This window comes from Phacochoerus africanus, chromosome 1, assembly GCF_016906955.1.
Source record: "Phacochoerus africanus isolate WHEZ1 chromosome 1, ROS_Pafr_v1, whole genome shotgun sequence".
NCBI lineage: Eukaryota > Metazoa > Chordata > Mammalia > Artiodactyla > Suidae > Phacochoerus > Phacochoerus africanus.
Genome location: NC_062544.1, coordinates 157,770,414 through 157,786,948, shown reverse-complemented (window position 1 = coordinate 157,786,948; position 16,535 = coordinate 157,770,414). Strand labels below are relative to the sequence as shown.

The 16,535-nt window shown below is 35.3% G+C and overlaps 1 protein-coding gene across 1 annotated transcript in view; it reads left to right on the top strand.

Moving 5' to 3' along the window:
• Positions 1-16,535, top strand: part of STAG1 (stromal antigen 1) — a 415,995-nt gene that overhangs the window by 223,971 nt on the left and 175,489 nt on the right. Inside the window, exon 6 of the mRNA XM_047782999.1 lies at positions 10,984-11,060. Coding sequence (XP_047638955.1) covers positions 10,984-11,060 — 77 coding nt within the window. The remainder of the gene's footprint in view (positions 1-10,983; positions 11,061-16,535) is intronic.

Below are 16,535 nucleotides of genomic sequence, written 5' to 3'. Positions count from 1 at the left end.
GACTCTCATTAGACAGTGTGTTTCTAGGAATTTATCCATTTCTTCTAGATTGTCCAAATTTTTGGGATTTCTTTGTACATAATAGTTTCTTTTATCCTTTGTATTTCTGTAGAAACAGATTTAACATCTCTTTCATTTCTTTTTCTTTATTTGAGTTCGGTCTTTTTCAGGTAAGACTAGCTGAAGATTTGTCCATTTTTTAAATTTTTTCAAAGAACAAGTTCTTAGTTTCATTGATCTTTCCTATTGTCTTTTTAGTCTCTATTTCATTTATTTCTGCTCCAATCTTTATTATTTCCCTTCTTCTACTAACTTTTGGCTTAATTTGGTTCTACTGTTTCTAGTTTGTTGGGATGTTAAGTTAGATTGTTGAGATACTTCTTGTTTCTCGAGGTAGACATTTATCTCAATAAATTTCTCTCCTAGAACTACTTTTATTGCATCCCATAAATTTTGATATGTTCCATTTCCATTTTCATTTGTTTCAAGGTATTTTTTAATTTATCTTTTGATTTCTTTGACCTTTATTGTTCAGTAGCATGTTATTTAATCTCCAAATATATGTGAATTTTCCAGTTTTCTTCATGTAACTAATTTCTATTTTTTTACCATTGTGGCCATAAAATATGCTTAATATGATTTCAGTCCTCTTAAATTTATTAAGACTTATTTTGTGGCCTAACATATATCTATTTCAGAAAATGTTCCTGTGCTCTTGGAAAGAATGTATTTTCTGTTGATTTTAGATGAAATGTTCTATAATATCTGTTAAGTCCATCTGGTCTAACATGCCATTGAAAGCAGATATTCTTATTGATATTCTGTCTGGATGTTCTATTTATTGATTTAAGTGAGATATGAAAGTCTTCTAATATTGCATTTTCAGTGTTATATCCTTTTGTTGTATTGACCCCTTTACCACTGTTTTACATATTTTAATTTTTTAATTATACCTATACCATTATTTTTATTTTTTTAAGTCTGTTTTGTCTTGTCTGATATACATATAGATACTCCAGTTTTCTTTTGGTTGCTGTTTGCATGGAATTTCTTTTCTCTATCCCTCCACATTACTGTGTGTGTGTCCTTACATCTAAAGTGTGTCTTGGAGTTCCCTGTTGGCTTAGCAGATTAAGGATCCAGCTTTGTCACTGCTGGGGCTTGAGTTGCTGCCATGGCAAGGGTTTGAATCTTGGCCTTATAAATTGCTCATGCCACAGATGTGACCAAAATAACAATAATAATAAAGTATGTCTCATGTTGGTGGCATATAGATGAGTCCTTTATTTTTATTCACTCAGCCAATCCATGTCTTTTGGTTGAAGAATTTAGTCTATTTACATTTAAAGTAATTGCTGATACTAGCATCCATGAGGACGCAGGTTCAATCCCTGGCCTTGCTCAGCGGATCAAGGATCTGTCGTGGCTGTGGCGTAGGCTGGCAACTGTAGCTCTGATTCGACACCAAGCCTGAGAACCCCCGTATTTTAGGGTGTGGCCCTAAAATAAATAAAGTAATTGCTGATAGGTATGTGCTTGTTGCCATTTTATTAATTTTTTTCTGGCTGTTTTTGTATTTTCTCTCTGTTTCTTCTTATCCTGCCTTCTTCATTTGTGGTTTGATGACTTTGTTTAGCAATATATGTATATTTGTATCTCTTTATCTTCTGTGTATTTATACTGTAGGTTTTTGCTTTGTGATTATCGTGAGACATATTACAGATTTTACTTTTATAACAACTTAAGTCTCATCCCATTTTGAAACTCAGCATTTTTCCTCTCTCCCCGGCTCTCCACATTTTATATTTTTCATGTTACTTTTCACATTTTTTATCTTACGTCTCCCTTACCTAATTAGACTTGTTTTTACTACTTTTGCCTTTTAATCTTTGTATTAGCTTTATAAGTCATTAATCCACAAATTTACTGTATATTTGCTTTTCTAGTAGGATTTGTTCTTTTATATGTGTTGTGATAACTAGTGTCCTTTCCTTTCAGCTTGCAGAAGTCTATCTAACATTTCTTATAGGCTGGTTTAGTGATGATGAACTCCTTTAGCTTTTGCTTGTCTGGAACACTCTCTTTCAGTTCTGAATAATAACTCTGCCAGGTAGAGTATTCTTATTAGGAAGTTTTCTTCTTTCAGCACTTTGAATCTATCCTGCCACTCCCTTCTGGCCTACAAAGTTTGTGCTGAAAATTCTGCTCAGAGTCTCTTGGCGTTTCCTTGTATGTTTCCTTTTATGTTTTTCTGTTGTTGCTTTTAATATCCTCTCCTTGTCTTTAACTTTTAAAAGATTATTTGTATATGTCTTGCTGTGGGCCATTTTTAGTTTATCTAATTTGGAACTCTCTGGGCTTCCTGGATTTGGATATCTGTTTTCTGCCCCTTTCTCCCTCTTTTCTCCTTCTAGGAGACCTATAATGTGAATGTTAGCATTTTCATTAGTTAGGTATTATCCTGTAAATTCCTTAAACTATCTTCATTCTTTTTTCTTTTTGCTGCTGTGATTGGGGTAAGTTCCAGTAATTGTTCTTCAAGTTGATTGATCCTTTCTTCTGCTTCATTTTTAGTCTTCTCTTGAACTCCTCTAGTGTGCTTTTCAGTTCAGTTATTGTATTTTTCATCTCTGTGAATTGTATTTGGTGCTTTTTTTTTGCTTTTTTGTGTGTGTGTGTGTCTTTTTAGGGCCACATCCACGGCTTATGGAGGTTCCCAGGCTAGGGGTCAAATCAGAGCTAGAGCTGCCGGCCTATGCCACAGCAACGCAGGATCTGAGCTGCTTCTGCGACCTAACACCATAGCTCATGGCAACACCAGATCCTTAACCCACTGAGCAAGACCAGGGGTCAAACCTGCAACCTCATGGTTCCTAGTCAGATTCGTTTCCACTGTGCCACAATGGGAACTCCGTATTTGGTGCTTTTTTAATGTTTTCCATCTCTGTTGAACTTTCACTGTATTTATCCATTAATCTTCCCAGTTCCATGAATATCTTTATGATCATTACTTTATAAGATAAAATACTTACCTCTATTTCATTAATTTTTTCCCCTGAAGTTTTTACCTTATTCTTTCATTTGGGACATGTTCCTATTTCTTGATTTTCCTTGACTCTCTGTGTTGTTTTCTATACAGTAGATGAAATAACCACTTCTCTCAGTCTTGAAGGAGTGGACTTGTGCAGGAGATGAAACTTTTTCTTCTGCTTTGCCCCAACTATTGGTCATCTTTCAAACCTCTATGCTTGTCTAAGCAGCCTAATATATTTTTAATAGCTCCTGATAGTTGAAAATGTGCCAAGACCTCTCACTGTCCCAAAGTAGATTTCATCACCTAGATTCAAGCTGAGTAGAAGCCAGGACATGAGGCAGCAGGTTTTAAAAGTATGTAGATATAACATATATAGTGTGAAGCGCTGCAAGCATAAGCCCCACTGGTTACCAGAGCAAGGAGATACAGAGGTATCCCTTCAGCAGCAGCCGCAAGTATCAGGACTCCAGATGAGTGTATATATAATATAAGCTGCTTTCTAGGAAATAATGGTGAGCTGGAGCAAGGCAAAAGGAGAGTACCAAAATGACATCCAGTCTGTGTTCCTTGAGAGCAGCTCCACATGCCATTACATGTGTGTCAAACTTGAAGCCTGGCCCTCAACCTGAAGCTGCAGGACAAGTAAAGTGTCTTCTTTCATGGACTGGGGAATGTGCTTCCTTCAGCTGCCTGTGTGCCATGACCTCTGTGTGACACAGTTCAGTTGCTGCAGTCCCATGTGACCTAAGTACTCAAGCCCTCTGGCCACCAGAGCCAAATGATCAAGGGATCCTGGGCTCCAGTTGCAAAACCCAGGGTATTAGACACAAAAAAACAGGGCACCAGATACATGTAAAGCTTCCCATCAGGAGACACTAGTGCTCTGGAACGCTGCAGAAGGTGAGTGTGAAGATAGTGCCCACCCTCTGAATCTTTGACAAGGATTACGTCAGCCCCTAGATGTGTTTAAATAAAACACTGCCGCTCGTGCCACTGTCATAATGGTTAGCTAATAGGCCTCCTTCACAGAAAGACTGAATTCTTAGATCTGTTGCCTCTTGCTGTGCTCTGGAGGTGGTAACTGGTTTAGAACTCTTTCTACATGGGTTATAGTCGTGTGAGAGCTGCAAAATAAGTAAGTACTACTGGTCACAAAGCCAGGTGAAGTAAAAGTGTACCCTGGCAGCAGTCACAAAAATGAGGGCAACAGATTGATATGAGTTCCATTCTGGGTTTCACTGATTATTAGAGTTCTGAATGATCAGGAATGCAAGCTCCCCTGGCCTGTCTAGAGCCAGGTGATCAACAATCATATCCTGAGCAGCAGCCACAAAAATTAGGGTGCCAGGCACATGTACAGGCTCCATTCTGGGAGATATTGGTGCTGTGGAGCATAGCACAGAGAAAGTGTGAAGATGGTTCCCTCCACTTTTCATCCCTAGAGAGAGTTCCCCTAGTGTGTTAAATTAGGTGCTTGCCCTTAGGCCATGTTTTAACATAATAAGCAAGTAATTTTTATTCACTTTAAATTTGTTTGTGTCAGGCTGCCTCTGATCTGGGCCCTAGATGAGTCCAAGTTGTGCAGGCCCTTTCAGAGCTTTGTAACAGATTAATACCACTTTGTGGGTCTCGGGATGACAGCTCTGTTGGTTTTCACAGTTAGTTGTTTGAGGGGGCTTATCTCTCAAGTGCATGTCTTCGAGGTGCCTGATGTGGGGTTTCAGGCTTTCACTCCTCAGGGAGAAGCTCTGGATTTGAGTTCCCTCTCAGTTATATTTTGCTCTGCTCTAAATGGGATTTGTTTTTACACCATATTTAGTGATATTTTATGCCAGCCTCTGCTACCTGTTTTGATGTGGTTTTCTTCTCATTTGCCTAATGTGTAGTCATCATTCAGCTAGCCTTTAAATTTTTGTAAGAGGAAAATCTTTCATATGTAACTGTAGATTCATTGTATCCATGAGAAAAGGTGAGTTCAGGATCTTCCTACATTGCCATCTTGAACTGGAACCTGTCCCTTCGTTTATCATGTATGAGGATATTCTACAGATATTTTCATATCAATCATAGATAACTTTATTTTTTATTTTTTAAAATGATTTTTTTCCATTATAATTGCTTTACAGTGTTCTGTCAATTTTATACTGTACAGGAAAGTGACCACTCACACACACATGTATATATACATTCTTTTTCTCACATTATCTTCCATTGTGCTCCATCACAAATGACTAGATATAGTTCCCAGTGCTCTACAACAGGATCTCATTGCTTATCCATTCCAAAGGCAATAGTTTACATTTATTAACTCCAGATTCCCAGTCCATTCCACTCCTACCCCCTCCCCCTTGGCAACCACAAGTCTGTTCTCCATGTCCATGATTCTCTTTTCTGTGGAAAGGTTCATTTATGCTGTATATTAGATACCAGATTTGTCTTTCTGACCTGTTTCACTCAGTATGAGAGTCTCTAATTCCATCCATGTTGTTGCAAATGGCATTATTCTTTTTATGGCTGAGTAGTATTCCTTTGTGTATATATACCACATCTTCTTAATCCATTTATCTGTCATTGGACATTTAGGTTGTGTCCATGTCTTGGCTGTTGTGAATGGTGGTGCAGTGAACGTGTGGGTGCATGTATCTTTTTTCGAGGAAAGTTTGGTCTGAATATATCCCCAAGAGTGGGATTGCTCAGTCATATGGTAGTTCTATATTTAGTTTTCTAAGGTACCTCCATACTGTTTTCCATAGTAGTTGTACCAATTTACATTCCCACCAACAGTATAAGAGGGTTCCCTTTTCTCCACACCCTCTCTAGCATTTGTAATTTGTGGACTTATTAATGAAGGCCATTCTGACAGGTGTGAGGTGGTACCTCATAGTAGTTTTGATTTGTATTTCTCTAATAATCAGTGATGTTGAGCATTTTTTCATGTGCTTGTTGGGCCATCTGTATATCTTCTTTGGAGAAATGTCTATTCAGGTCTTCTGCACATTTTTCAGTTGGGTTGTTGGGTTTTTTTGTTGTTGAGTTGTGTGAGTTGTTTGTATATTTTAGAGATAAAGCCCTTGTCAGTTGCATCATTTGAAACTATTTTCTCCTTTTCCCTAGGTTGTCTTTTTTTTTTTTTTTATGATTTCCTCTATTATGCAAAAGCTTGTCAGTTTGATTACACCCCATTGGTTTATTTTGCTTTTATTTCTGTTGCCTTGGGAGACTGACCTAAGAAAACATTTGTAAAGTTGATGTCAGAGAATGTTTTGCCTATGTTCTCTTCTAGGAGTTTGATGGTGTCTTATGTTTTAAGTTTTTAAACCATTTTTAGTTTATTTTTGTGCATTGTGTGAGGGTGTGTTCCAGATAGCTTTTTAAAAAATACCTCCATGGAAACCATTGACTTTGAGTCAGTTAAGAGAGTAGTGATTTGTCATAGCAAGACTTCCTGCATATAGACCATGGTTCTGCTATTGGGAAACCCTTTTTTACAAATTGCTAAATCTCTAGGTACCTCAATTTTATCATCAGTAAAATGGGAGAAAAATTGTATTCTGAATAAAGTTGTTGTGAAATTTAAGTGCTTACTTACCACGATGCCTGGCAGATGGTGTGCACCAAAATGTTGGCTGCCAACCACCATTGTCATTATCATCACCATTTTTACTTATTTAATCTGATTCTAATTTTGGAGTATATGTTTTTTTTCCCTTTTTCTACCATTACAAACAGTGTTTCAGGGAATAATCTTGTGCGTTCATTATTTTGCACATGTGTCATTTTATGGATGCTTTGCAGCAAGTACAATGTCAAAGCAAACGAGTATGTAAATTTATCTTTTACTCATCTTTTAAAATTTTTTGATTAGGAACTTATGGTAGCTTTCTGATGTTACTTCTGTTTCTGGAACTATTCATAGATTAAGATGACAATTTTGAAAGTCCTTCCTTTAACTTTATTAGAAGTATAATCCTGTCAGGAGGGCCTGTTAAAGCAACCTTTTATTTTTTGATATAGAATACATATATATTGGTTGGTTATTCTTTTAGGATTCTTATAGATAAACTTGTTAGTATTTAAGAGAGTAGAAGATAATCTTTATTCTTTTTTTCTATTTATTTTTGGGTATTTATATTCCCATGAATCTGAATTATTTAAAATACTCAATTTACCTTTTTTATTCATAATTTAGGGTAATCTTCTATTAGAAATATTCATTTTTAAGAACCAAGAATTGAAAGTTGAACTGAGGTTAGCTTTTTAATTTATTTTGAGTATTAGTCTTGAGTTACAAAAAGATTTTTTTCTTTGAAAGTTGAACTGAGGTTAGCTTTTTAATTTATTTTGAGTATTAGTCTTGAGTTACAAAAAGATTTTTTTCTTTATTAGTGAAAGCTTAGTAGGACAGAGGAGCTTTAAGATGTCATGCCTTTTTCAAGGCTCATGGAAGAATACAAAGATCAATAAGCAGTGGTCTCTGCCATACCATTTTCTAGGGGATAAGCTAGATGGGGGCCATTTCCAGGTTAGAAATGTAAAAAGGGATGAAGAAGAATGCTTGTATGGAGCTTTAGTCAGGTAAATGACTAAAAGTAACCAAAAGAAATCAAAATAAGTAATCAGAGACAGTGCAAACATAGGCTGCTATAAAAACCAATAAAATAAACATGCTTTAAATAGAATAGATAGGATGTTTCTAAGGAAAGACTGATCTAGCAGCTAGGAGATCACTAATGGGAGGAAGCAGTTTCAGTACAGTTGTTGGTTCCATTTGAAGAATGAATAGTTGGAAAACAAGTAAATAGACTACTGTCTGCAATAGTCAGTGTGTCAGTAGAAGAAATTCCTTCCTTAAAAATCTCAATAACAATCTTCTGTTCATTTTCAAAATTATTGTTTTTAAACATGTGGTTTTATTTTATTAGTAATTTTTATTTTTATATCGTAGTCAACTTTATTTTTATTTTATTTCTTTTTTGTCTTTTTTTTTTTTGCCTTTTTCTGGGACCACTCCCACGGCATATGGAGGTTCCCAGGCTAGGGGTCTAAATCAGAGCTGTAGCCTTCAGCCTACGCCAGAGCCACAGCAGCGCGGGATCCGAGCCATTTCTGTGACCCATACTGCAGCTCATGGCAATGCTGGATCCTCAACCCACTGAGCAAGGCCAGGGATCAAACCCAAAACCTCATGATTCCTAGTCGGATCTGTTAACCACTGAGCCACAACGGGAACTCTTGTAGTCAACATTAAAGATGCTAAGCATGGGGTGGTTTTTTTCATATTACTTTTAATGCTAGTTACTGTTCTGTTGCCTTTTACTTTACCATATTAAATTGATGCAGTGAAATGATCCTCCCTTTATGAACTAACATAGCTAGTTTATTGAAATTATAGTTGATTTCACCATATGTGAAAATTGTTGTGTCACTTGTGGAAATGAAGTGGCTGAGCATTATTTATACTGGAAATATTTTAACAGTGATATGTGTAACTTATTGCTGAAGTAGTAGGATTAGTGTTGTCCTTTTTCTTGAATTTTTTAAAAATCAGTTTTTCCAAGCTCTAATTTCGATGCGTTGAAATTCACACAGTTGGAATATACAGATTGATGCCTTTTGACAAATTTGACAGATTTAACCATGTAATGACACTTGATTTAAAATATAAGATCTTTCCATCTCAGTAAGAAGAACAATTAATCTTTCCATGTTTAATTATTTTAACATCTGATTTTACCTCTTTTGCTTATTTCTTAGTCCTTAGGAATGTGATAGTGCTTATTAAGAGTATTGTGAATTAACCCCTGAAATTAACATGCTTTTTATCTATGGGAATCTATTTCAGATTGATAGAATATTTCATGACTCATAACAAGGTTAAATATAAACAGTATTGTTTAATGTGAGTAATTTTAAGAATATCTAACAGGGAATTCCCACTGTGGCACAGTGGGTTAAGAATCTGGCATTGTTTCTGTGGCAGCCTATGTTTGATCCCTGGCTTGGTGTGGTGGGGTAAAGGTAAGGATCTAGCATTGCCACAGGTGTAGTTTAGGTCATACCTGTGGCCAGAAACTTCCATATTGCCGTGAGTGTGGCCAAAAAGAGAAAAAAATAATAATATCTAACAGAAAGTTACTTTTATTTGAGATCATTTATAATTATCAATTTAGCATATTTCTTATTTAATTTTTAAAAATCCTCTGAAAATGAGGCTTATTGTAGTGCATAAACAACCTGTCTTCAACACTTAAATACTCTCTACATTACTGTTTTTGGCATTAAAAAAAATAAAATCACAATAAAAAGTTTCTCATTTTGTTTAGGAAACTGCATATTGGGGAAGTACTCTCTAAAATATTTTTCCTTGCTACAAAATTTGGTTGTGATGATTTTTGTACAAGTATAAATGTAATAAAATTCATTGAGTAATTTAAAAATAAAATATTTTTCCTTTTTGCTCACCTTCCAACCTAGACTGTCTCATTTCTTCACATGAGTTTAGGGACTACCTGTTGGTGGTACCTAATTAATGAATTCAGCATCCTGAAAATGAATGAGAGCTATGTATCAATAAATAAAATGTGGGAGTTCCCATGGTGGCTCAGCAGAAAGGAATCTAACTAGTATCCATGAGGACGCAGGTTTGATCCCTGACCTCACTCAGTGGGTTAAGTTCCGGCGTTGCTGTGAGCTGTGATGTAGGTCACAGATGTGGCTCGGATCTGGCTGTGGTATAGGCCAGAGGCTGCAGCTCCGATTGGACCCCTAGCCTGGTAGCTTCCATATGCCATGGATTCAGCCCTAAAAGGCAAAGTAAATAAATAAATATATGATTTAAACTGATTCTGATTAAAACATAGGGCAGATACTATTTTTCTCATTTTATAGTTTAATAAAAATTAGGTCAAACTAAGTTTAATGTGTCAGATGTGCTATTTTACTTTTTGTTGGGACTCTGAATTAAGATCACACTTTGACTTGTAGTGGCTATTCTACTGCTCCATGATCTTTCCTGTAAGAGTACAATACATTTCAGAGACTCTGCCCCCTTATATTCCTTATTGTGACATGAATTGGAGCTGGGAATCACTGGCCAGGAACCTTGCAGAGGGCATAAAGTGATTATTTTCTTCCTGATTTATTGTGTGTTATTCTTGTGACTTGTAACCTGAATATTTTACATTTATACAGGTGAAATTGAACTTCATTTAAGTACTAGGCCGAAATTCTCTGTACCTAAGTTCATTTTGAACCTCATTTCAGTTTCATTAAAGTGTTATTTTTTGACATGGATTTTCTATATAAACTGCTCTTACATTATAAGAGTGATAATATTTACATAACCATATTTGAGATAAAAATAAAGGTAAAAGTAGGATGAAAGAATGAGATGAGAACTTTTTCTTTGATCCTTATAGAAGTTACTGAGCAACTTGTCATGTTCGGAGGAAGGAGATTTAACTAAACTGTGTTGTTAGATTAACGGACATTTGGTTTTAATTTATAGAAGAATATTCTGATGATAAAAAAAATAGATAAGAGGGAGCCTTGAAGGGAGATAACACTCTCTGTACTTGGATGTTTTTAAAACTAAGGCAGCCAGCTATGTGTCTGGATAGCACCAGTATATATTTAAGTCAATCCTCAGGGCCCTCCCTACAGTTTAAATTCATTGTTTTATTATGTCTTTGTCTTTTCCTTCTCCAGTTACACTCCTCTCATTATTTTTTCTTATACTTACCTAATTCTTAGTATATTTAGGTTTTTTTAAATGTCTAAGGAACTTTGAAATTCTTAAACAAGGTATTCCCTTAGAATAGATTGAAGTTTGAAAGAAGGGAGAAAAACCCAAAAACTTTCATACAAAACTTTGCAAACAGTGATCAGTTTAAATTCAGTTTTTAGCATGTGATAGAAAAAGATTAACCATAAAATCTGTTGTTCCACAGGTACTGTGAGAATAGAGATGTTTCGAAATATGCAGAATGCAGAAATCATCAGAAAAATGACTGAAGAATTTGATGAGGTATAGCATTTCAATATTTATACAAATTGCCTGCTTATACTTGTAAATGGCGAATTTGATTATTTTAAGTTTTGTTTTGATTTGGTGTTTAGCATAAGAGAAGATATACTATTTTCTCATTTATATAATCCATGCTACTAACTCCAAAATTAATCATCTTTAGAAATTTTATTTCATTGCATGGAGGTAGTAGCACTGAATATTGACTGATGGCTGACAAGGATAAGAAAATTAATGGTATGAGGTAGAAGTCGATTCTTGATATTCATTCTTGAAGACCATCTAAAATTGCTGAATTTATAAATGTATCTCCAGCAGTTTTGTGTTCTGTGGAATGCTAGTCCTATTAAATGCTTTAAAGAAAAAAAAGTTTAGAAGTCAACAAAGTGTGAGCAGGCTGCCTGTTAATACCTATCTTAGAGATTGTCAAAGCACATTATCTTATTTAATTAAGGTTCTTAGAAATTCTAATGGAGAAAAACCTCCTTACCTTTATTTAATACAGAATTCTCCAAATTATTTTACATGGAATCCCACCATTGTCACCCCATCCCCTTTTCTCATTTTCTGTGTGAGAGAGTGTGTGTGTGTGTGTGTGTGTGTGTGTGTGTGTGTGTGTGTGTGTAAAACTTGACCTTCTATTCAGGACACTCTGCTTCAGATACTCTGATTTCCGTTTAGAATGCAAGTTTTCTTTGCTAGTCTTCACAAATTAATCATGAAGAAATAATTTTTCTGCATAATTTTCCATTTTCATTAACATAGACTGTCAGTTTCACACTGATTGTAAATGTTGGATATACTTTTACAGTTTTATTTCTGTATTGTATTATGATGAACTCAATTTGTGTCATGCTTTAGGCCACCGTTAATTCCAGTTTTAAAATTCTGCCTTTGATTTAATTAAGATTTCTATTTTCTGATAGGTGTTCCTGTTTCTTGAATTTCAATACTAACAACAAAGATTGGTTTTCTTCTAGGTCCGCTCCCTCCAGTAGGATAGGCACAGGCTTTTTATTATTAATAGCAGTAGTATTTATTTTTAATTGAAAAGTACTATAAACACATGGTAAAGTAAATACTCAAACACAGGTTGCTCGATATATGTCTTTCTCTTCAGCTGTTCACCTTAACTCTAGCAGCAATGCCAAAACATTTTCATGTACATATTTGTAGAAATATTCTACTAGTGACTTTCAGACTGTGTATATAGTCACATTTTATGGGAGAAAGGGGTGACTTTAAATTGTCTTCTAAGCAAATATTCCACAATCGTTTTTCTTAATTTCTTGTAAAACCCTGAAACTCCAAAACCTGGACTCAAATGACATGAGGCTATTTACAGTTTTTATTTATCCCAATCATTGTGAATATCTACATGTCTGGCTCTTAAATATTAATGTTCCTTATTACAGGGAGCTGCCCCCGATTCTGTTGGGGTATGATGGAATATAAGGTATTAACTTCTAAAATTCAAAAACTCTTGGATTCTGAAACATTTCTTTGGGACTATTTTTCACTGAAAAATACATATTTTGTTACTATTTGAGTTTTTACATGGCAAATAGAAAGTAGCAAAACCAGATTAAGGTGCAAGTAGTAGGTTTACTCACCAACTACTATACTACCACGCTAGGCTTGCAATACAGCTGATTCAGATCATAGATTAAAAAGTAGTATACATCTTAGACCTTCAAGGCACTATCATATGATAAAATGATTATTAAGAGTTTAAGACAGTAGTTCCTAAATATTGTTTTACGTTGATATCACATGGTTATACTGATACCTGGCTCCCTTCCATATCCCCCAGACACCTTGATTTAATTTGTAAGGCATGTGACCTGAGCATAGGATGTTGCAAAAGCTCACCAGGTGATTCTAATGTATAACAACTATTGAGAACGTTACTCTAAAGGAAATAAGAGAAAGCAAGATTTAGTTATAAAAATACTCATATATGAGAATAGAATGAAGGGAAAACAAGTATGAATTCACTGTGAAAATGCATAATGAATAGGAAATCATTGCTTCATAGTAAGATTTTTAGAAAACTAGAGGAAAATGAGGAATTTAGCAAAACGAAGCTCATTGTATACCTAAGAAACGATTCCTGTGAATATTATCAAAATAATAAAGTGTTACCAAAAGTGATAACTGTAGCAAGTGAAATTATTCAAAAGGCATTTATTTTGTATTCCTAAATATTTTATCCCAATATTTGAGGTTGTTGACCTAATCAAAGAAGACTTTTAAAAACCATTATTCTTTTTTTTTTTTAACAGTATATCTAACACAGTTTTGATTATTACTAGAATGTATTCATTTTAAAGAATTAGGTATCTTCTGGAGTTCCTGTTGTGGCTCAGCAGGTTAAGAACCTGACTAGTATCCATGAGGATGCTGGTTCAATCCCTGGCCTCGCTCAGTGGGTTAAGGATCCAGTGTTGCTGCAAGCTGTGGTGTAGGTTGCAGACATAGCTCGGGTCCCATGTTGCTGTGACTATGGCATAGGCCAGCAGCTAAAACTCTGATTCGACCTCTAGCCTGGGAACTTCTAAATGCCATGGCTATGGCCCTTAAATAAAAGAAAGTTAGATATCTTCTAAGACTATCTATTTTGTCTTCAATCACTTTAGTAAGATACTGATCTTTTGCTACTCTGTATACTCAAGAAACTGCATTTAAATGCTTGCTTATTGTTAAATGTACATTATTTTATTAGGTTGTTTTTTTTTCTTCAAAAGACCATGTAGGTCATTTAGTCTCCTGGGAGTAGAAGGAGGTTAGTTTTGATAAATCATATTTTGTGATAAAATTCTGAAATATCTGATAATAAGAAACATTAGATCCCAAGATCCTAGAAAAATGCGTAGTTCACATGGAGTAGCCATTAAAATTCTGTTAAATGGGAGTTCCTGTCATGGCTCAGTGGTTAACGAATCCGACTAGGAACCATGAGGTTTTGGGTTTGATCCCTGGCCTTGCTCAGTGGGTTAAGGATCTGGCATTGCCATGAGCTGTGGTGTAGGTCGAAGATGTGGCTCATATCTGGCATTGCTGTGGCTCTGGCGTAGACCAACGGCTACAGCTCCCATTAGACTCCTAACCTGGGAACCTCCATATGCCACAGGTGAGGCCCTAGAAAAGACCAATAATAATAATAATAATAATAATAATTCTGTTAAGTGAATGAACATATTGTATTATAAAGAAAAGTAAAGGTGAGATGACTTAGAAGTCATTTTGATTGAAAGTGTTTTAAGTTTAGATAAAATGATCCAAGAGTATCTTAACTTCTGAAAAAGTAATGTACCATAGCTACTATTCCTTACTACTACAAACTACTTATAACCCCGTTATTATGTAACATTTTCTCTTGGCTGTTCCCGCAGTATGCTGAAGTTCCCAGACCAGGGATCAAACCTGTGCCACAGCAGTGACACCACCACATCCTTAACTTGATAGGCCAGCAGGAAACTCTCAGATAACCTTTTTTTTTTTTTTTTTTTTAAGGCCCTACAAATCTGCACCCAGACAGAAGTGCTTTGTAATTGTAGTTTCAACCCAATTTAGAAATACATTAATTCCCAGAGCAGCCTGTAGTTGTTCAGAGTCATAGATATACTTGGTTTCTGTTGGGAGTCAGTTGCTGGGAAGTAATGTAGAATGTAGTAGTATTTCTTCCTCAAATTATTAGAATCAGATCTCCATATATAAATTCTTAGATGTATTTTCCAAAGGTCAGCTTGTATAGTTTTCAGATATTTAAGTGTGACACCTGTGTAGGGAAATCTTTGCAACACATTTAATATTCAGCTGACCTTTGAGCAACATGAGTGTTAGGGACTCTGATCTTCCCTCCCTGCATCCTCCCCATAATCGAAAATCCTCGTATAACTTTTGAGTCCCCCAAAACTTAACTACTGATAACCTACTGTTGACTAGAAACCTTACCAATAGCATTGACAGTCAGTTAACACATATTTTGTATTTGATGTGTATTATATGCTGTGTTCTTATCTTGAACAAGGGAAAGAAAAATTTTATTAAGAAAATCGTAAAAAAGGGAGAGTACACCTACAGTACTATATTTATCTTTACACTAAGTTTATATCATCTGTTTATAAGATGAATTGTTAGTGCCTCTATCATCATTGTCTTATATAATGCAAAATATGATAGATGTTTTTTGTATTACTAATACTAGATATCACAAATGAAAAGGTAATGTGAATAATTCATATTTATTTACAGATATACTTTATTCATTGATAACGAAGAAGCCAGCAATATGATTGCTTTATGGTAGCCTAGTGTAACTGATGTAATTGTTTCACAGTAATCTAGCCTTTACACTAATGAATGAATTGCTATAAAATTTTTATGGCATACAGTATTACAGTCATATTCATAGTACAGTATTGGAAACATAAAGTATTAAATATAGTATTAAATATAAAATATAGTGTTGAAAACATCATAAAGGTCTTCATCATCATTTTTACATCGAATAGACAGAGGAAGAGAAGGAATTGGTCTTATTGTCTCAGAGGACAGAGGTTGGAGGAGATGGAAGTGTAGGCAGGTATATTCAGTGTAATTCTATGGAAATACATCAGTATTTCTGTCTGACTTGATTTTTCATTTCTCTGAAAATGCTTCTACACAGTACTAATCTTTCTTCCACTGTTTGCCTTAGTTTCAGTGCCCATGTCAAAGAAGCATTCATGTCATAAAAGAAGCAGTCTTGAATTAGCAGAATCCTTCTACCAGCTTGTTTAATGTCAGTTTGTTTTCTACCACTGCTTCTTCTCTGTCTTCTTCTACAGTGTCTGACACTGGTTCAGAAGCACTCATCTCCATCAAGTCACCTTCTGTTAATTCTTTGGTATAGGGTCTGTTAGTTAGCTCTTGAATTTCTCCAAGATTCACATCTAAAAATTCTGTACCCTCCACTTTTTTTTTTTTTTTTTTGCCATGTCTGCAATCCCTTTCATGATTTCCTTTACTGGCTCTGTTTTAAGTTCTGTGAACTCATGCACAACATCTGGACAAATTTTTCTCCAATAGAACTTTATTACTAAGAGTCTGGTAGCTTTCTCATTTTTCCTATAACGCTAATGGCATCGTCAATAGTATGATCCTTACAGACTTTCATTGTGTTCTCTCTATTAGCATTGATAATCCTTTCTGTACAGTATCGTGTGTAATGAGCCTTAAGGGTCCTTGATTCCCTGATCTAGAGATTAAATTAGAAACATCATGTTTGGGGATAAGTAGACCACCTTGACACCTTTGATGTTGAACTCATAGGGTTCTGGGCAGACAGGGGCATTGACCTTTAAACGTCAGTCACTGGCAAGGTACTTCCTTACTTCAGGGACAAAGCAACAATGGATCCAATCAAGAAAAAGAGTTTTCATTATCCAGGCTTTCTTGTTGTATAGGCTTTCTTGTTGTACAACTAAAAGA